Here is a 20,907-nt window from a genome sequence, read left to right on the forward strand (position 1 = left end):
TAATAGCAGTCTATTCAAGTGTGAAGAATATTATGGAAACACCTATTCTCATACGGAACTTTACAACCAACCAATAATGGTGGGTTTATGTAAACAAGAGTTTAGTGTTCACTACTTGCATATACAAACATATTATTAACATATTATGAAATGGGGCGGGTTCTCTAGAATAATTGATTTTTTTTTAGAAACCTAGAATAATTGATTTAAGTATAGCATTAAGACCAAATATAGTTCTTATATTTTCAAATGAAATTAAAATTGAAATATTAATTAAATAGTTTTTTATAATATCTATTTATTTATATTTAATATATATATGTGATTTTTTTATTATAAATATTAGATTGTATTTATAATTACATTCTTTTTTTTTTTACAATATGCGTATTTAAATACAGCAACATATAGATATTATGTTGCATTTTGTTTAAAAATCAAATAATAAAATTCTTCAAGTGCCAATGTCAATATTTAAAAAGAAATGAAGCACACCATCGTCATTAAGATCTATAAAATTGCTCAGAAAAAAAAAAAATCAAAAATATGAAATTGCAAAAATACTAAACAATCAGGTTAATCAGGCCGAAATATAATCATAAGTTGGAATGGCCAAGATGAGTTAGAATGGTGGGAAGGATGGACCAAAAACAAGCTAGAATTTAGAGCCAGATGGAGAACGGTAATATATATTTTATTGGTTTAGTGATTTGTACAACATATTTAGGCCACTCTGATTGAAAGTTAACGTACCTATTGATAATGATGACTTAGAGTAGAGCACATGTAAGCCAAACTTCTCATCCAGGTTCTTTTTTCTTTTCTTTTTTTTGAGAATACTCATCCAGGTTCTTATATATTGGAAACATACCTATTTCTATTGCCTTTCATAAGTTTGGATATAGGGAATTATTTATTTATTTCCTAAAAAGTTATCTACTTATTTATTGAAATTTGAAAGTTGGTTGCAGTTATGTTGAAAAAAAAGTTAAGGTTTTAGAAAATGACTCAGATCTTTTAGATTTCTTAGGGTACTCTACAATGTAAAGTTTTTTGAATTTCAACATTTCTATTAAAATAAATGGTTAAGATGGTGACACATCATCAATTCACTTATACAATCTTAAAATAGTCTTTCAAAACACAAAAATATTCCTATTTATCCTAAACACCTTTCAACTTCTAGACTTATCTCTCAATTTTTATTTTATTTTTTTAAATTATGGACTTATCTCTGTTACTTCTTTTTTCAGAAAAATCATCAACCTAAAAACAATGATCATTATAACTTAAGCATTTATCTCCACGTTTCTATCTTTAAAAACTAAATAACAACCCAATCATTTTTCATCATATGCTTTTTTCAAGGGTATAGCTTGCATCTAGCGTTGTTGGCAACAAGATCTTTAGAGTTGGTTCTAGATTCTTGAACCAGTAAAAAGCGTTTGCATCTCCATCTGAACAGAATTGCTCAAGCAATTTTATTATTCTAACTGTATCATCCTTGGGAGGATTAACCATCCCAATGTTGAAGATAAACTTAGTATTAAGACATGCTCTGGCTTGGGAGTCCACCTTGATGGCTTGACCTCACTGGTTCATTTCTTATTAAATGTTAATATTAATATTCATTTCTTGTAAATCATCAATTGAGGCAAGGATTGTTTTTTGAGTTGGTGATTTTATGGAAAAAGAAAAATTAAAAAAGAAGTTGAATGGTGTTAAGTTGCTAACGTCAACCTTTACTATACATTAAGTATATTTTTTGTATTTTAAGACTAATTTAGGGTTGTATTTATGAATCGATAATGTGACAGCATCTTAACCATTTATTTTAAAAGAAATGTTGAGATTTAAAGAACTCTATATTGTAGAGTACTCTAAGAAATCTAGAGAATCTGAATCCTTTAAAAGTTACTAAACATTAGAGAATTACTCTCGTTTTTTTTTTAAATTACATCTACGGACACAAAATAGATTGTCTACACAGCCTCAATACAATAGGAACGTCTTTAAAAAGTGAGTCCCTTTCAAGTATTTAAAATGATTGAAGCATGCATGGTTAGAGCAAATGATAAGCAAGTTAGTAACAATGCTTGCCATTTGATCCAATCTACAATTTCAAAGCTCTATGAAGCTTTGCCATTACAAATTTCTGTCCCACCCTTTTAATTAGACCAAGTGAAATGCAATTTGATGTTTTTATTCCAACCATTTTGAGACGTAACTGACTGAAAATTCCTCCATGCCATAGTAAGTTGTTCTCAAGAGTATTTCTCTTTCTGGCAAAAAGTAGTTTTTTTTAATAAAAAAAATTTATTTAATTTTTCCTTATTTAATGGTATGACTAAATCATCTAAACACATGACATAATTTTATTCGGTGGATTTTTTTTTTTTTTTTTAATGATATGATTAAGTCATTCAACAAATGGCAGTCTTTTATTAGGTGGGAGTGGGAGAATATTGGACACTACAATAGTCCTTTCGTTGTATTAAATAATTAATTGGTGCTTTAAGGTGAAAGCACTTAAAAATGACCGTTAAAGTAAGTTGTGAGGCTAATTCCCTAGTTCGGTTATTTACAGGATAAAGAGAGGTGAAGAACATTTATTTGCTCTTGGTATCTGCTATACATCTTATGTAGTCACATGCAGTTGCAATTATGGCCTTAAAGTAAATCACAACATGGTACAAGCTTCAATCCTTAGGAATGAGTACGATCATCTTAAGATGTGTTAGAATCTAACAGTGAAAATGATCAGAAACCATTGATAAGGTTGCACCTAGTGCACAAAGATCGCAGTTTTTGTCAGAGAGGTTAATTTCCAGACTTGAACCTGTGATTTTAATGAAAGATACTTATTATCGGTTTTGATGAAAGACACTTACCACCACACTAAGACCTGACCTGATATTATTGCAAAGGTATTTCAAGCAATTTGAATCAACAATCCAGCACCACCACAACAGGCCGAGAGAATACACCCAAAGAAAGATGATATGTAAGTGTACAACAGTAGGCATCAGTACTTACAGCCAGTTCTTGAAGCATATATATATTGGTGGTTTCTAATTCATTGCCAGAAAAAATAAAAGAAATAGTATACTGATCTAAGTTCATAAAGCGCCTCATGCTATGTCATTAGTAATGGCGGGAAGCATTGTTGTAAACACGGCCGCTAGGGTATGGAACCCTCTCAGTACCCTGAGTTCTCCCACTCCCCAGCATGTGCTGTCGCTCTCTATAGGACTCAAACTGACTAGCAGCATAAGCTTGATGTGCTTCAGCTGCAGCTGCAACTGGAGTCCCATGAGTATCGCGCATACCTGTATTTGGATAGTGATTTAATCCAGCTTGCTGAGACTGATTCAACCGTGCCTGTGATTCCTTGCGGAGGAATTCTTCTGGAGTCCCATGAGTATCCCGAATACCAGTATCAGGATAGTGATTCATTCCAGCTTGCTGATACTGATTTAACCGTGCCTGTGATTCCTTGCGAAGGAATTCTTCTCTTCGAGCAGCTTGTTGAGAGTGAAGTGCTAATATTTTTTCCTGATACTTGGTATTTAACTCAATTATTTTCTGAAGCAGCAAAACAAATTAAAGCGTCAATATTTGCTCCAGAGAAAATGCTTTCAAGGTACAGCACAAATAAAAGGATTATATTGCAATTGAAGCACCATATTGTGCACGAGTAGCACTAATATGTGAATGCTGCTCATCATGTCTGCTATTGAAAGGAGTAACAGTGCTGCTTTAAAACCGAGTAAATCGGGGCAATGAACACATTTGGATGATGGGCAGTTAAAAGATCTATTCATACATTATCAAGTTCTGCAAATGCAAGAAAAATTGAAAATTTTATTTATTTTATTTTATTTCTATGAACAACCACCACTAACCCTTAGCCCCAAATTTTTTGGGATCAGCTAGGGATTTTCAATAGATCAGTTGGGATTGGACACATTTATTCATTTCCATCATTCTATTCCATTTGAAGTCATAATTTTAGTTACTTCCTTAATTGACAAGTTTTTGTTTTTTTCGTTTCATTTTGTTTTGTTTTTTGACTCACTCTTTATTACTGGTGCATAAATCACTCTTCTGTGAACATTTTTTCCCCCCAAAAAATAAAGCAATAGCTATTTCCAAAACGCAGTCCATACCAAGTATTCTAAAAATTCTATGCTTAAAAACAAGTTTCACACACACTAACTTCAGGTTATAAAAACAGTATTACCATTATGCTTTTTGAAACTCAGGTCATACACACCCCTCAAAGACATACAAAGCCCCAAAATGAGAGAAGTTTATAATATTTGTCTAATAAGTACTTTACTGATAATCTCATGCAAATTTCACTTTTAATGAGTCAGCAATGTTATAGTATTTCCCCACTCTTGCAGATATAGATCCAGCATATGTATCGTAATCTACTGACCTCCCTGTGCCTTTCATTTTCCACCGCTTCAGCATCATTCTGTTCCTTTGCTAAATTAATTATTTCATCAAGGAATTTTTGTTCAAGAGCTTCAAAAGTCAGCGATGATGGTTTGTCCTCATAGCCAATTTCCATGTCTTGTTCATGAGGCAGGCTTCTAGTTTCTCCGTTTGATTGGTTATCTGAACCTCGTTTCTGGTCTGGCATCTGACCCTGGTAGTAAGATCTTGTCCCACTGTCCCCTTGGCCTGCACATATATATAAATTTATAAATGGAGTTCCCATTTTGAGCAATCGGAACTGTTTTCTATGAACAATTTTCTGTATTCAAAAACAGGAAAAAAGAAAAAAGAAGGCTATATGTTTGGTTAGGTGTTTTGGACGTTATCTGTTTCCCCTTTTTGAGAACTATAACTCAAAATGTTTTTTCTGAGAACACGAAACATCTTATTACGCAAATTTACTTTCTGTTCACTGAAGCAATTTCTAAATACTAAATCTGAAAACACAACCAAGAAGGGCCTTAATCTTTGATTTACTATATTGTTATTACAAAACTAAAAGAAAAAAAGAAAAGTTGTTTGTTTTTAACATGTTTCCAGTTTCCCACTCTTCCCTTCATGAATCCAATTTGATCAATGGTTTAAAGAATGATAATCAAAGCCAAACTTTGCAAATAGTGATCAAATACCATGAGAATTTCCATTTTGAATAAACTGTTCATAAGAGGAAGAAATAAGGTTGTACTGCTATATGCTAATATCCACCCAAATATATACCATGCATGTCTACATTGGTAGCAAATGTACATAAACTCTGCTTAGTGAATGCATCCTACTAACACAATTAACACCACTTCATCAGTTACTCTTGTATGCATTTCAGGCTCAATAAATAACATTAATTCACCAGTGCTATAGTGTTGTCCATGTTGGAATAAGCCCTATGCTCAAACAGAAATCCTTCTAATCCATCTTTCAGAAAATAAGAATGTACAATACTTTGCAATGATAATTTTGAATACCAGAACCCACTAAAATATTATCAAATTGTAATGTTTTAGAATCAGGAATGGGCTCTTTTAGCACACAGAAGTATTTTATTTTTAATTTTTTAGATACATCCTAAAAGATAGGGGTGCAACACAGAAGAATGTGCTTGAAGTGTCTTGACTCAATATGAAGTGTCATGAAGAAGCTTTGACTTTGGCAGTTGAGATGGCTTCTTCTGATTGGATTTCATGCCGCCCACATTGGCAACCATGATCATCATCTTCATCCTTCCTATTGCACTAAGAAGTATGAACACACACGTGCATATGTTTTCCGGTAGGTTTCAGACTTTCAGTCAGTGTCGGTGAGGAAAATTCCAATGCCAACACTGAAATGAAAACCTATTTTTTTTAGGATTCAAAACGGGCACCGACCAGTGCCCAAAAAAACTGCCGATCAGTTCAGATGGCTGGTTTTTTCAATAGCCCTCTTCTTAATCATTTTTTAAAAACATTTTTCTGATAAATTGCTGCCACACCAAAACCCTGCTTTGATGTTAATTATGGCAAGGTATTTTGTCACTCTATGAAATAAATATAATTGTGAGGGATCTATTAGTTCTATGATCCAGCTCTTCTTTCAAAGTTACATACTAGGATGTATTATTCTCAGCATAAAACTTATCTGGAATTTTTTGTGCAGGGAAAAGCATCGACATATAAAATACCAACATGAGAAAAAGCATCTCAATACCATGATTTCATTCCCAGAGTTAGCCTTGCTCTAGTGTCATGTTGACATTATATTGTTGGCAAACACACATACACCTTGAATTGTCATCTTGAGAATGCCTAAGCCTAGCCAATTCAACATCTCAAGATAAACCAAATATAATCAAGTGTCTTCATAATAGCAACCCCTCTGGCATGCATGTTCTTGATCGTATCAATATGCTTTGCATTGGTAACCCCTTTTCCCAAAGCATGACATATTATCTACATGGAAATCCTAAACTTTTTTCTGACTCCTATACACAGTAATAGTAGTGCTCACAAATATGCTATGTATCTAATATGCCCTGAACACAAATATAGCAAATATGAAAAAGAAAAAAAAGAAGTAAGCCTGTGTGGATCTATATAAAGGACATCAGCAAAGTGTCAATGTTCCATATTAAAAATGTTATTCTAACAGTTTCTAGGGATACGAAAAGTTTAAGAACAGTACTTGCCTTCAATGAAAGAATGAGATGATGTTGGATTCACAACATTTGGTGCATTTCTATCCCGCTGCCATTGCCCCTCTACTTTTGAAGACTTATATCGATACTCTTCCTCAGTAGAGAGAGGGTTTAGATTTCCTGGAAAATTATTCAATGCAGCATTTGGCTGCATTATTTGTGCAGGCATGTGCGGCATATGAGAAGCAACATATGGATTGACATGGGAATCGGCATAAGATGCTTGCCTTTTCATTCTCCTGTTAGGGCAACCAAAAAACACAACGGACTTGAATTAACAATGATGCAATGGGAGAAAAGTCACAAGTCATGGCAGAAGTTTTAATTTCTATACAGAACATACAAAAAGACATACACTATTCACTACGCACAATGAAGGAGGCAGCAATAAGACAGAGATAAAGCTATCCACTTTCTCATCACTTCCCCATCAAAGTTTGAATCTTTCTATCCTTTGATTGTTTTTATATATATACACACACATATTACAAAACCCTAAATTTACCAATTGGTAGGACCTTTTTTCTATTATTCGATAGATGGGGTAGGGGGGATTTGAACCCAGATGTCTTTGTTGGAAACACTAGGAGGTGCTAGTTTAGCTACAAGGACTCTTGGCCCAATCAGTAAGACTCAAAAGTCTGCAATGCTGAGGACTTCCCCATGTATGAGGCAGCTACATACCACTCAAACACAAGGTAAATACTAATGATGATAAACACGCTTGAATTCAATTTTTTTGACACAATTATGAGGAACCCATTTCATCATATTAGTTCAGCTGCTGATAAATACAACAACCCTATTCAGTTAATCATTTGAGGCATGGATTACTTAAATTTAGAAACAAAAAAAAAAAAAAAAGTTATCAACAACATTTTGTATTTGATTATTTTCTTTCATGGCAGAAAAACACTCAAACAATCAAAAACCCTTAAGAATTAAAAGAACATTAGTAAGATAAGGAGCTCGAAAACATAACACATAACACAGAATTCTCAAGGTAACTTAAAAAAAAAAAAAATAGTGCTTGTCGTCTTAGTTTTTGTTTGTCTAACCTTTTTTAAAAAAAAATCGTATAGACAACAAGGAATGAAGTGCAGCAGAGGCCAATTTGGACAGTGAGGTCTGAGGGCTTGGTGTGTTTCAATTCGTGGTTTAAGGATCGAACTTTAAACTTCCACTTTGACTTCAAAGCTTTGTCCTCACTCCTCACTTTTTGAGTTAACACATATCACACATACACAGTGTCTGTTTGTTCGGTCTTAACTCTATCGATCTATTCTATCAGGTCTTTTTATTTATTTTTATTTAAATTATATATATATATATATATATTACTTTTATTTTTTATTTTTAAAATTATACTATAACTTTAATTTATTACATCTTAAACTATAAGGTTTAAAATATAGTAATTTTTTACTTTTTTTCATGACGTCCTTTTAAAATATTTTATGTTGTTGAAAATTTTTTTTTGGTTTAATCTCACGATGTTTTAATTATGCTGTGTTAAAATCTCAATTTATCAAGGTTCAAGTGATAGTTTGAAATGGAATACTTTATGATGTCTCATCTATGTGGTTTGAATTCCACTTTTCCTTACCTTAGTGTAAGGACACGGTTTACAACCCAATCCTAAGATGTATGAGATCTTGGTCCAATGAACCCAATACAATAAATTTGTAGAGAGTAGGTCAAAGAACTAGGTTCTAATGAGTTAGACAACGGCTAATACTGAATTAAAGGACAATCAAACACAAATACAAATAAAAGGTTCTGATATCAATAGACTTTCAATCTGAAGAGGTCACACTTGTATAAATTGATCACAATTGGGTACAAATACAATTTAGATTGCTACAGTACTTTCTCTGATGAATTATCCGCCCCCTTTCTCATGGAGGGTCTTTCACATTACATAACTTTCTTTGAACCATCTTGATCCTACACTTGTTGATTATCTGAGCCCTTTCTTGAGTACCTATCCCATCAGTTACCCTCTTTGGCTTTCTGTGAGTTGGGGTGGCCAATGCAGTACTGTCTAAAGGTCTTCTCCACATAAATGCGGCCAAAAAAGTAGCTGCAGTGCATTTAATGCGGTGGTAGTAGCTTTCCCTTAGATATTTTTAGGTTTCCTTTTTTCTCGTATGTTCATGAGGCACATCTTTATCACTGGAGCTTCCTGGAAGGTCACCGTGATTGTTGGAATACGTATTTGAGACGAATTTATCATATCCGATGAGATATTCCTCCTCGGACTATCCTCCTATCTGTATTTCAATCATCGAATCCTGGGTTTGGCTCATTCATTACCATTCACTTGTCCTCGGATTGCTCATGTCCTCGGTCAGGGCCTAAGGCTCAATACATAATTTAGGCCCTTAACCCTACACTTAGTATTCACTAAAATTAAAATAAAAGAATTTTCCCCTTTATCTAAAAATGTTTCCATCATGATGTATTCAAATCCTAACTTCCCGATTTTCCAAAGAAAATAAAACAAATATCTCTAAAAAATTTCATTTGAGGTTGACATATGATTATGAGTTTGCATTAGTCGGGTTGCAATGGGTTTTAAGTATTTTGCAACTCAACCCGTTGTTATAAGATTGAGAAATCTCAAACCCTAATCTACAATAATACTAAAAATCAATCCAATTGGTTGGGTTGGAATTGAAATTATTTTATTAAGCCTAATAAAAAAAAGTAAATTTTCATTCAACTATTTAGAGTCAATATTTAATAAATGATTACAACTTACGCAATTGAACTTAATATTTTAATTTTCTCAAAATTATTATGTAAGTTGACTAAGTTCAATATTTTAGCAATTTCCTGAAATTAGTCATGGTTTTAATGTATATGGTAAAAGAAAAAATTAATTAAGTAACTCATGAACAAACTCGAGTTTATTTAAAAAGAAAATGAACTAAACCTGAAAATGTAATCTTGTTTTGTAATAAGCTCAAGTTGGTGTCGTGCTTGAAATAAAATTAAATGAAGGGTTCGGTTAACGGGTGTTGTAGGGTCACGTTCCAGAACGAACCGAAATTGTAGTTGGGTCAGGACGTGAGTGTGCCCATACAATATCATTTGTAGAGAGTGGGATCGAAAGGCTAAGTCGTGTTCAACCGGTGGTGGTTTTGTTAAGCTTTTCATACCTGGTTCAGGTGTATTCACCTTTTGAACCCCCCCTTCTTTTAGGTTACATATTTTTTCTTTTATATTAGCATGCGTTCAATTTCCTTCGTCCACGTGTAGGGTCGACCTTTCCAAGACTGATACTTGTCCCATCAGTCCTAGACCTAAGTCGTTGAGAGTTGTTGATAAAGTTAACGAATAAGGATCTGTTAGGCGCAAAGATATGCATGGGGAAAGTGGCAAAGGAAGCCTTTCTTAGATATTTTAGATTTCCCTTCAAGCACGTCCCTTTACCTTTCTGCCCTTGTTCTTGGGTCAGCCGAGGACTGCACTGTCCTCGGCTGCTTCTCCGGGCCAATTGGGCCATACTACTCTTGAACTCTGGCCATGACCTTTTTCGGCTTAGGCCTTTGGACCCTTCATCAGCAAATGGGCCTGGCCCGTCAATTATTGGACCCCACAATAGCCCCTCAAAACCCTGCTGTCCGGCCTCTTGGTTGGAGAGGGGGGTTTTGGTAACTCCGAGCTTTTATTACGGCTCATTTAATTCGACCCTTCCCTGGCGTTGGCAGTTATCCGAATGCCCAGGAAACGCTCCTATCTACGAGATATCCTTTTTGATTTAGCCTTTATCCGTTCTGTCCGTTTGGCTACCCGAAGTAGGTCTTTAATGTGTTCCTTCACGAGACCTCTCAAATTCAATGGCTACTGATAACGTGGGGGAGCGGAACAGTCGCATTCTTGCTGACAGATTTCCTTAAAGATCAGAACACGTTTAATGCCATCCTCTTCATCCCTTATATAAAGAGGGTGGACATGAGTTGTTTCTTTCATATGCGAATCATTTAATCCCCCGGAAAACTGAAATCCTTATATTCCTCCTAGCATTCACATTTACCCTCTGATTATACCTCGACTCGTAATACGTCCGTCACAGTCATAGGTGATGAAGAAACTTTCTCCCTTCCAAAAACACCGTGTTCTGACCAAGCTCGAGATGGCTCGGTCGGGGCAAGGATGGCGGAGACTCAAGATCTATCCCGCCTATCTTTTAGCCAAAATCCGAAGCAGGAACTCATCACGTCGCACCTTCGACGTGACTGAGCCGAGGACACACAGCATCATCACCACCCGCTCTCTCATGAGCATATCTAATGTGGTACCAGTGTGCAAGGAGTCAGGACCGGGACAGGGTCTAAATGCCTCTGTTTCTTCCTCTCTTCGTTCACTGGCGCCACCTTTTACTTTTCTTTCTTCTTCTTTCCCCCACCAGATCCATCCTGGTGCTTTTCCTTCTCCCTCTTTTGCTTCTTTTACTTTCTTTTCATTGCTTCCCTCTTCTTCTCCTCCTTCTTTTACTCATGTCCTCCATCTTCTTCTTCCTTTGCACTCTTCGGCGACAACAGCTTGCTGAAGTGCTTCCATGTGTTCCAATTCTTCTTCCTTCTCCTTTATCTTTTTCCAAAAAGGTTCTCTCTCTGATACGAGCAGTACTGAGGCAAAGATTGGAGAAGCTTTGAAGGCGAGTTTAAAAGGCAGTTGACTATTTACTTATCTGTATCGCAGATGTTAGTGTTGCTTTGGCAGTTCATTTTTTGTATAGGCTTGTTTAAGCCCTTCTTTGTACGTTGTAACAATTTTCCATATTAATAAAAGTTGATATTCATTTATTTCGTATGTTATGTTTTTATGCTTTTACAAGTTTACCAACGCTGCTCGGCACCGTAATATAGTGTTTGAATCAATGATCCTTAAGGCTAAAATGTTTGCTAATAAATAAAGTGTCACTATAACTTTAATAAAGTTGTTTAACATAGCAAAGCCGACCAGTGAGGAACGAAACTCACCTCGGAATTAGCCAGGATGAGGACCAAGTGTTCGATGTATTGTAGGAAATAACTATCCGAGGACATTTCACTCGCCAAATGGACAGTTTCCTTAAGCTAACGATCGTCAATTTGTTTCACCGTCTTCTTAACACACTGGCCTTAACATTTCACGATATTTGAGCCGAGAAACTTCTCCATCCGAGTAGTTGGTTTCCCAAGAGTCCTGAGTCCGAGGACTTCACACAGCCTGGATTTTGTTTAGGGCTTATACTTTTTCTTTTCGGTGCTGGGTTTCCCCGTAAACTTGGGTCCGAGGACCATGCAGGTCCTAGGTTCTGTCCAAGACTTATAAGATATCTTTCTTGTACTTGGTTTCCCCCTAGGCTTGAGTCCGAGGACCATGCAAGCCCTAGGTTCTGTCCAAGACTTATAAGATATCTTTTTTGTACTTGGTTTCCCCTTAGGCTTGAGTCCGAGGACCATGCAAGCCCTAGGTTCTGTCCAAGACTCCCTTTCATCAGGCATTTCCCAAGGCGCCGAGTAGGGGTCGTCCTTAGCAACGACTATTTCTCGGCGTGGGCCACAGTATCTAGGCCCTCACGCAAAGCGGGCCTGGGCCGCGAATCCACTTAGCCCATGAATTAAGGGATATTTCTGCAACTTCGGGCCACGCGGTACTCTCTGATGTCACAATGACCGAGGTGCGCCTTTACGAGGCTTCTTTAATCCTGTGGTTGTAGTTGATGTTGGAAGTTGAGCTAGAACTGTTTTGTCTGTAGCGTACCCTAGGGATGCCGCGTGAGTTGACTGCCACCACCTTGTCTTTTCCAATAAATAGGAGGGAGAGGAAATTGCTTTATATACGCACAAATTCTTCAGTTCTTTCCCATATCATAACTCCCACATCTGGAGTTCTCCTCTCTTAGCACCACATGTTTAAGGCAAGGGTTGGGAAGAGAGAGCTCTCTCCGCCGCAGAAGCACCGTGCCTTTATGAGACTCCGGATAATACGGTATGGGCACAGAAGGCATAGGTTCAGGAGAATACTCCATTTCGACCGAGGGGGAAGGGTGTCTCTCCCTCTTTTAGTCAAAATCCGAAGCAGGTTCTGTCCATGCCAGAATTTTGGTATGGCAGAAGAGAGATTTTCCGCCATCAGCGCCTCTGCTTTGCGGCAGGCGTATATTTAGAGAAAGGCCCTCAACCTCCAACTCCCTGCACCTTTCCTTCAACGGTGTCAGGCTCAAGTTGGGTCTCTTTTACTGTTTGAGTTGTGGGCATGCGAAAGCATTGAGGAAGAACAAGGTCTTGGAGCTGTAGCCAACCTCTCCTCTGATCTACTTCCTCGGCTTCATTTTATTCTCTTGTATCTTCCTTTCCTTTCGGTTATGTAATGAGCTTTGACGCAAACTGATTCCAGCTTTTCATTATACGCTGTACTATTTCTTTGTTTTAGTAATAATGGAAATTTCTTCATTTGTTTTGGATAATGTTCCTTTGACTACACTACTCTGTGAGTGAGTGCGCCCCATGCGTGTGTTTCTCCTCGGCGGTATTTAAAGCATGAACTCTTGAAACACAATCCAATTAATTCTAATCTACCGACGCTATCAGGCATAATAATCATTCATAGTAAGTTAAACTTAGGAAACTAACCGAGATGACAGTTGAATGCTCTGTAATAAGCGCGGGAGTACTGTCTGAGGACGACAAATTCTAAATAATTCATCCGAGGGAGCGACCGAGCATTGCATGACTTCGGTTATGCTTTTGGAAACACGTTACTCCATTCCTTACTGGTCCCTTTAGCGTTGAGGATCCGAGGGCAAACTAGAAAATCCATGTAACACGGTTTTTCCTTATGAATAGTTGGTCTCCCCAGAGGCTTGGGTCTGTGGACCATACAAGGCCTTGGTTCTGTCCAAGACTTGTATTCTCCTTTTAAGTAGTTGGTTTCCCCAGAGGCTTTGGTCCGAGGACCATACAAGGCCTTGGTTCTGTCCAAGACTTGTATTCTCTTTTTAAGTAGTTGGTTTCCCCAGAGGCTTGGGTCCGAGGACCATACAAGGCCTTGGTTCTGTCCAAAACTTGTATTCTCCTTTTAAGTAGTTGGTTTCCCCAGAGGCTTGGGTCCGAGGACCATACAAGGCCTTAGTTCTGTCCAAAACTTGTATTCTCCTTTTAAGTAGTTGGTTTCCCCAGAGGCTCGGGTCCGAGGACCATACAAGGCCTTGGTTCTGTCCAAAACTTGTATTCTCTTTTTAAGTAATTGGTTTCCCCAGAAGCTTGGGTCCGAGGACCATACAAGGCCTTGGTTCTGTCCAAAACTTGTATTCTCTTTTTAAGTAGTTGGTTTCCCCAGAGGCTTGGGTCCGAGGACCATACAAGGCCTTGGTTCTGTCTAAAACTTGTATTCTCTTTTTAAGTAGTTGGTTTCCCCAGAGGCTTGGGTCCGAGGACCATATAAGGCCTTGGTTCTGTCCAAAACTTGTATTCTCCTTTTAAGTAGTTGGTTTCCCCAGAGGCTTGGGTCCGAGGACCATACAAGGCCTTGGTTCTGTCCAAAACTTGTATTCTCTTTTTAAGTAGTTGGTTTCCCCAGAGGCTTGGGTCCGAGGACCATACAAGGCCTTGGTTCTGTCCAAAACTTGTATTCTCCTTTTAAGTAATTGGTTTCCCCAGAGGCTTGGGTCCGAGGACCATACAAGGCCTTGGTTCTGTCTTTATCTTTCGTAAGTTTAGCTCCTCGAAGAAGGTGGGGGAAGCTAGCCTGATGTTTGAAGCCCCTAGACTTGCCCATGTCATTGACCCCGCGGAGCGTAGCCCCTAGTGGGAGCTTGTGTTGGAATAGCAACAATGTGTCGCCGGTGATAAAGGCGCCCTCGTAGCCCCTTGTTCGACAGAAACTCAACTTCGCCACCGCTCGAGCTAACGCGCAAGCCTCCCCACGGACGGCGCCAATTGTAGGGTCACGTTCTAGAACGTACCGAAATTGTAGTTGGGTCAGGACGTGAGTGTGCCCATACAATATCATTTGTAGAGAGTGGGATCGAAAGGCTAAGTCGTGTTCACCCGGTGGTGGTTTTGTTAAGCTTTTCATACCTGGTTCAGGTGTATTCACCTTTTGAACCCCCCCTTCTTTTAGGTTACATATTTTTTCTTTTATATTAGCATGCGTTCAATTTCCTTCGTCCACGTGTAGGGTCGACCTTTCCAAGACTGATACTTGTCCCATCAGTCCTAGACCTAAGTCGTTGAGAGTTGTTGATAAAGTTAACGGATAAGGATCTGTTAGGCGCAGAGATATGCATGGGGAAAGTGGCAAAGGAAGCCTTTCTTAGATATTTTAGATTTCCCTTCAAGCACGTCCCTTTACCTTTCTGCCCTTGTTCTTGGGTCAGCCGAGGACTGCACTGTCCTCGGCTGCTTCTCCGGGCCAATTGGGCCATACTACTCTTGAACTCTGGCCATGACCTTTTTCGACTTAGGCCTTTGGACCCTTCATCAGCAAATGGGCCTGGCCCGTCAATTATTGGACCCCACAGGTGTCTTAAGGCATTTTTTAATATACAATTATAGGAAAGCTTTTTTTTTTTTTCTTAGGTAAAAGATAGAGCATTTCAGGAAATTTTTTATACCACTTTTATGAAAAATATAAAAAGCCGTAAAAAAAAAAAAACCATTTACCTTTTTCTTTTCACATAAAAAGTATCTAATTTTTATTTTATTTTTATACAAGATAGAAATTCCACTCTAACCTAATTTGAGTGTATATGTGTCATGTGTGTGAAACTCCCTCCTAAAAACTTGAATTCCAGCCCTTACCTCCCACACCCAACAAACATTTATACTTATGGAGTGACCATCGCGCAGTGGTCTAAAAATATTTTCTAAACTGATATCATTATGTATTCGTTAACTTTTCCATTAAATGAATAAGTCTATTATAAACATTGGGTCATTCTAATAAGTGCTCTTAGGGTATTGATTAATATCTATTTTAGAAAAGTTTTGAAATCAATTTTATGGAAAATGAAAAAAAAAAATCAAAACATTAATTACTTTTTTTTTTTCTTTTCCCATAAAAACTTTCTTTAAATGAATTATTAACGAATGTCCTAAAGGCAGTTGTTAGCATTTCCCATAAACATTTATTTGATTTGAGTTTTAATTAGTTCAATTTTTTAATTGACTATTTTAGAAAAATTTTAATACTACTTTAATGAGAAATATAAAAAGTTGTAAAAAAAAATCATCAATTTTTTTTTTCCTTTTTATATAAAAAATTCTAAGAATTTACCTTTAAAGCATCCATTAATTTTTTGCTATGTAATATATATATATATATATATATTTAATTTGTGAATTGTGACTTGGATTTGAATGCCCATAATTTTCAAATGCTAATAAAAATAAAAGAAAATACTAGTATCTATCTGCTACTACTCTACAGTACAGCCCCAAGCCCTCCAAGCAAAGCAAGGCCTCTATACGAAACTCGAGTCTGGAAATCTGCAAATATTGTGCCTGCTGCATCTGAAAGAAACACAAAGGACAGAAAATGTGGAGGAAAACATTTTCCGCACTTCGACAGCCATGTCTCAGCATAGCTTGCCGGCGCCACTCTTCCACCAACACCACCGTCTCCTCCGCCGTCAACTCCATGCTCCTCCGCTCCCTCAAAGACCACTATCTCGAAGTCTCCAAAATGGTTCCTCCCCCTGTAAGTACCTCTCTCTCTCTCTCTCTCTCTCTCTCTCTCACGCTCACACACACTCAGAAGGGTTTTAGAAGAAGGGTTTTTCATATTATTAACTAATTAGCCTATTCCTAAAACCCTTCTCTCTAAAACCTCTATATTTTTAATGGGTTTTAGTTCCTGTAGTCAAATAAGAGATTTGGGTTCAAACCCGTCTGATGATAAAGATCAATCATTAAGCCATATAATTTTTATGTATCTATGAAAAAAAATGTAGATTTTTTTTTTTTTTATGTAAGCTCTTACGATAAGGGACTGGTATTAATTAATCAATTGAATAATACAGAAGGTGAGCCCTCCGGCTTCATTCACAATCTTGGCAGGCGCCTTAGATGGCAATGGTCCAGTCCTCAAAAGGACTTTCAACGACAAAGAAGAAATCAACATTTCCGTTATGCGATTAGCTAACATAATCCCTGGTGGTAATGGTAATGACAATGATGATGATGATAGCATGAATCAGCTGTTTCTTCATGTCAACGTGTCGAAACCCGGGCAGCAGGATTCTCTGCACTTCCTCTGTGGATTGTATCCGGATGCATTGGGGATTCACTCTGTTTCGATGCGGCCTAAGGCTGAGAGTTCTGGCATTCTCGTTGTTCCGTCTCAGTACACCGGGCCAGTTTTCGAGTGAGTTGGAATAAAATTCTGCCTTTGATTTGGTTGTTTTTCATTTAAATGTGATTGTTATCGTTGGTTTATTTTGTTTGGTACTAATTCGTTGTTGGGGTTTTGGTTGAAAATTTGAAATGACACATGAAATGAGTAAATAAACAATTACAAGTACAAGTATAGTTTAGCCCGCTTGTTAAAAAATAAACAATTTGTAAAAGGCCAAATAGGTTGATGCCAAACCAATGAGTAGTTGGTTTTTAAGTATGTAGGAAATGTTTTTTTGGAAGTGAGTTGAGAATTAGGAAATGATTTGTAAAGATGTGATTTTGAGTCAAAGTTCTGTTATTGGAGAACAGGGAATCATTTTCCCGTACCTGGTGTGGGAATTCAGTTGATTTTAACTAGTACATATGGAAATTTCTCTAAAGCAGTCATGTTACCATTGTTAGGTGGATTGCATACAACTCAATAGATTATTGCCTTAGTTTATTAGGGTGTCTATTTGATGAGGTCTCATCTCCTTTCCAGTTGTGTATTCATCTAATTAGGTCTTTGTTTTTTGCGAAAAAATTAAGATACAGCAATAGCTACCGTAACGTTTGAGGTCCTAGGATATGAGACTGTGTCTTGATGGATCTATTTTGGAGGAAGTTGAGACTGGTTGGTTTTTGTGTTGGATAAGTCTAGTTTATCTTTTAAAAGGATTGAGCTTTGAAGAAGATCGTAAATGGAGTCAAGATTTCTTGTTTGGGTCAATTGAAGGAACATGCTAATTGTTGAGATATTTAAGTTGTGAACAACATGATGGAAAATCATTGACAAGAGAAATGTGATTGCAAGAATTGCAGGGGAATCCATGGATAAATACACGCATAATTAATCTTCTGCAAAGTGTGTACAAAAACTGGCAGTAAGAGTTTTTTTTATCGTAGTTAGTCCCATAATATAGAACAATTTATGAATTTGGATATATTTTTTTTAATTGTAAGTTACACACCCATCCAATGGGTCTTATGGGTTCCATCCCATATTATGGGAGAAGGAAGCGTCACTTGAGCAGCTATAGCTCATTGGCGATGAAATAGGGGAATTATCTTATCATTTTTCTTGGATTGTTTTGACTTTAACCATCTTTCGTAGTTATTATCAGAAAAGGTTAAAATATAGTAATCTTCCTAAAATGTCAATAACTTTTGTAAAATTATGCGACTTTACCAAGTGGATTTTGAACCCACAACCTCACCTTCATCCCATAATCATGGTAGGAGGAAGTGTTATTTGAGCTAGAGTTCATAGCTTGAAGTAAGTGTAAAATAGGAAATTGAAGAAATGTCCACATATATGTATTTTGGGATGTCCAAAAAAATAAATATAAGTATTTAAATTGGGATAGAGGGAGTGTCATGTTTTTTGAGTGACAAATTACACATGTATTCAATGAGTTTGAACCCACAAATTCATCCTTTACCTTGTTTATACAAGAAGAGATGGTGCCCATTTCAGCCATAGCTCCTTGACATCAAAATATTATCATATTTATTAGCTTTTTAAATAAGATTGATATTCTGTTTAGAACAATATCCAAAATTTGTCAAAAACAATGGAAATAGGCTCCCATTATTTTGAATATTTCATTTGGTTTTGACATAGTTGAGATGCATCTAAAGAATACATTAGTTCTCATGTTGGGATTTTCTTTCAAAGTGGCATAAAGGGTGTACATCTCTTGTACATGAGATCTACACAAAAGGTACAGTCCAAAAAGTCTCATTAAACCTACAAGAAGAAAGCGTCTAAAAATATCAGTTGAAAAAGTGGAAAAGAAAAAAAATAGTCGACAGACAAAGTAAATAAGCTCCTTACGAATATATATTTGGTCTCATGCAGTGGAATTTGAAATGATTGTTAATAATGAAATTCTACTATTGAATTGGCCACCATATGATTTTTACTTAGCATCCTCTTTGCCAAAATGCATTATATTAGTCACACCTTTGAATTTAATTCATTTGTTTTGTCTCAATATATATTTTGAACATTCATTTTGTTTGCTTCTTAACATTGTTGATAATGAATATAAAGCTTCCCTAATGGAACAATTGCTAACTTTTTGCATCTTAAAATCTGTATTTGGCAGTAATTTGTCAGAAAATGTTTATTGTGTAAACATCTAATGACTTTAAGCAGTATTTGTTCTGAAGGCTTCTTTTCTAACTGGGAGAAACTCTTGTCTGTCATGTGGCATGGATATTCCTGGAAGGGATCCATACCCTTCTTGTATACTTATTGGACAATAGTTGGACTTTTCGTGCACTTCCTGATATGTATATGATGTTTCACAGATGTGTCTGGTGTCTGAAATCTGTAACTTTTTAAACATATTTTATTCTTTCGATACTCTTTTTAGTATTTGATAATGTCAATACAGGTGCTAGTGTTTTTTACCTATCCAAAAGATTAATATTGGATGATCTTTAAGAGCTGGGATATGACCTAAACAGTGTAGAATTAATATAGTTGTGAGTGAAATCATCAAAAACGATATAATTAACAATCACATGGTATAAATATGGACCAGTTAACAATTAAACAAACAATGATAGGATTCTTACTAGTGTATCACCATCGTACTATATCCTAGTTTTTAAAAAATTGCTCAACATATTCGTCTTTTATCAATAACTCTATCCTGTATTTATTTCCACTCTTCTATACCCCCTCCTTATGAATAGGTAATTCTAAAAGTGAAATCTACTGTGGTCTTTTTAAATTTTATGGGATAATATTTTGTCAAAACAATTTCCCCATGCATTTTCTATTTCATCCAATTGTACTCAATGGCCCTATAAAATGGTTTGTTTTTATGTCCTATTGAGCAGATGTAATATCTTCTTCTTAATTCTTACTTTCTGTTGAATTAAAATTTGATTGTGTTCTTCAATGTTGATTAACCTATATTTGGCTCAACTTGTTTGTCAATTGACAGAGATCTTGATGAAAGTATGAGGGATGCACTTCACAGTTACATAGATGAGCGAGGAATAAATGAGAGTCTCTTTCCTTTCCTTCAAGCATGGCTTTATGTGAAGGACCACCGGAATCTCATGCGTTGGTTCAAATCAGTCGGCATCTTCATTAATGAAAGCAAGTCGGCTTAAGCTAGTTAACAGGAGCAATTTTCAAATCAAAAGTTAGCTGGTAGATGCTAATATATTAGGGATATAGTTTTGTTAAGACTATGTTAGCACACACTAATATTTTTCCTGCTGTTTCTGAATTATAGATGTTATACATTTAATTGGCCTAAATTACAATTTCATAGGTGAATTGGTTTTCTTCCTTTTTGCAATGTGTCATTTTGCATTGTATAATTGGTGCCCTGCCCATGCATTAATACGAGCTCTTGTTATCCTTCATGGTACTTGATTTTCCAATGTATGATGCTTATCATATAATTATTTCCAAGTTGAGCAAAATTCTCCTCCAGTGTGCTTGGTGATTTCTAGAAATTTATGTTACTCTGTCTAGGTGGATTTAGTAGTGATTGATTAACAAGCACTAGCAGCCTTCTTCGTCTGTATGGAACATGTTTGTAGCATGTAGATATTAAATCTTTAGGAAAGGTTATCTATCCAAAAAAAAAAAAAAAAAACTTTAGGAAAGGTCCAAATGAATTCTCAAGCAAGCATTTCAGCTCCTTTTTAGTAGCGCCTCTTTAGTCATATTCTATAATTGAATTCATACCACCAACATTAGATTGATATGGACAAATTAGGGAATAGAGTCACATTTACGCTGAATTGTTATATTCTTGTTTGAGCTTATAGAAGGTATAATGCCCCCCTGGCTAGTTATGATTAGGCACAACCTGGGGTTATTTGGTC

The 20,907-nt window shown here is 36.4% G+C and overlaps 2 protein-coding genes across 2 annotated transcripts; one reads left to right on the forward strand and one right to left on the reverse strand.

Annotated features, from left to right (window-relative positions):
- Positions 1 to 2,892: 2,892 nt before the first annotated feature.
- LOC126722097 (uncharacterized) lies at positions 2,893 to 7,946 on the reverse strand. The gene is made up of 4 exons (XM_050425249.1): positions 7,735 to 7,946; positions 6,668 to 6,915; positions 4,445 to 4,692; positions 2,893 to 3,585 (listed from the first exon to the last, which is right to left on the reverse strand). Exons 2-4 carry the CDS (start codon positions 6,909 to 6,911, stop codon positions 3,145 to 3,147), a joined length of 933 nt encoding a protein of 310 aa, XP_050281206.1. The 5' UTR covers positions 6,912 to 6,915; positions 7,735 to 7,946; the 3' UTR covers positions 2,893 to 3,144.
- Positions 7,947 to 16,075: 8,129 nt separating this feature from the next.
- Positions 16,076 to 20,363, forward strand: LOC126722099 (uncharacterized protein At2g39795, mitochondrial). The gene is made up of 3 exons (XM_050425250.1): positions 16,076 to 16,372; positions 16,695 to 17,038; positions 20,010 to 20,363. Exons 1-3 carry the CDS (start codon positions 16,211 to 16,213, stop codon positions 20,179 to 20,181), a joined length of 678 nt encoding a protein of 225 aa, XP_050281207.1. The 5' UTR covers positions 16,076 to 16,210; the 3' UTR covers positions 20,182 to 20,363.
- The last annotated feature ends 544 nt before the right edge of the window (positions 20,364 to 20,907 follow it).

Source organism: Quercus robur, chromosome 4 (assembly GCF_932294415.1).
Source record: "Quercus robur chromosome 4, dhQueRobu3.1, whole genome shotgun sequence".
In the NCBI taxonomy this organism is placed as follows: Eukaryota; Viridiplantae; Streptophyta; class Magnoliopsida; order Fagales; family Fagaceae; genus Quercus; species Quercus robur.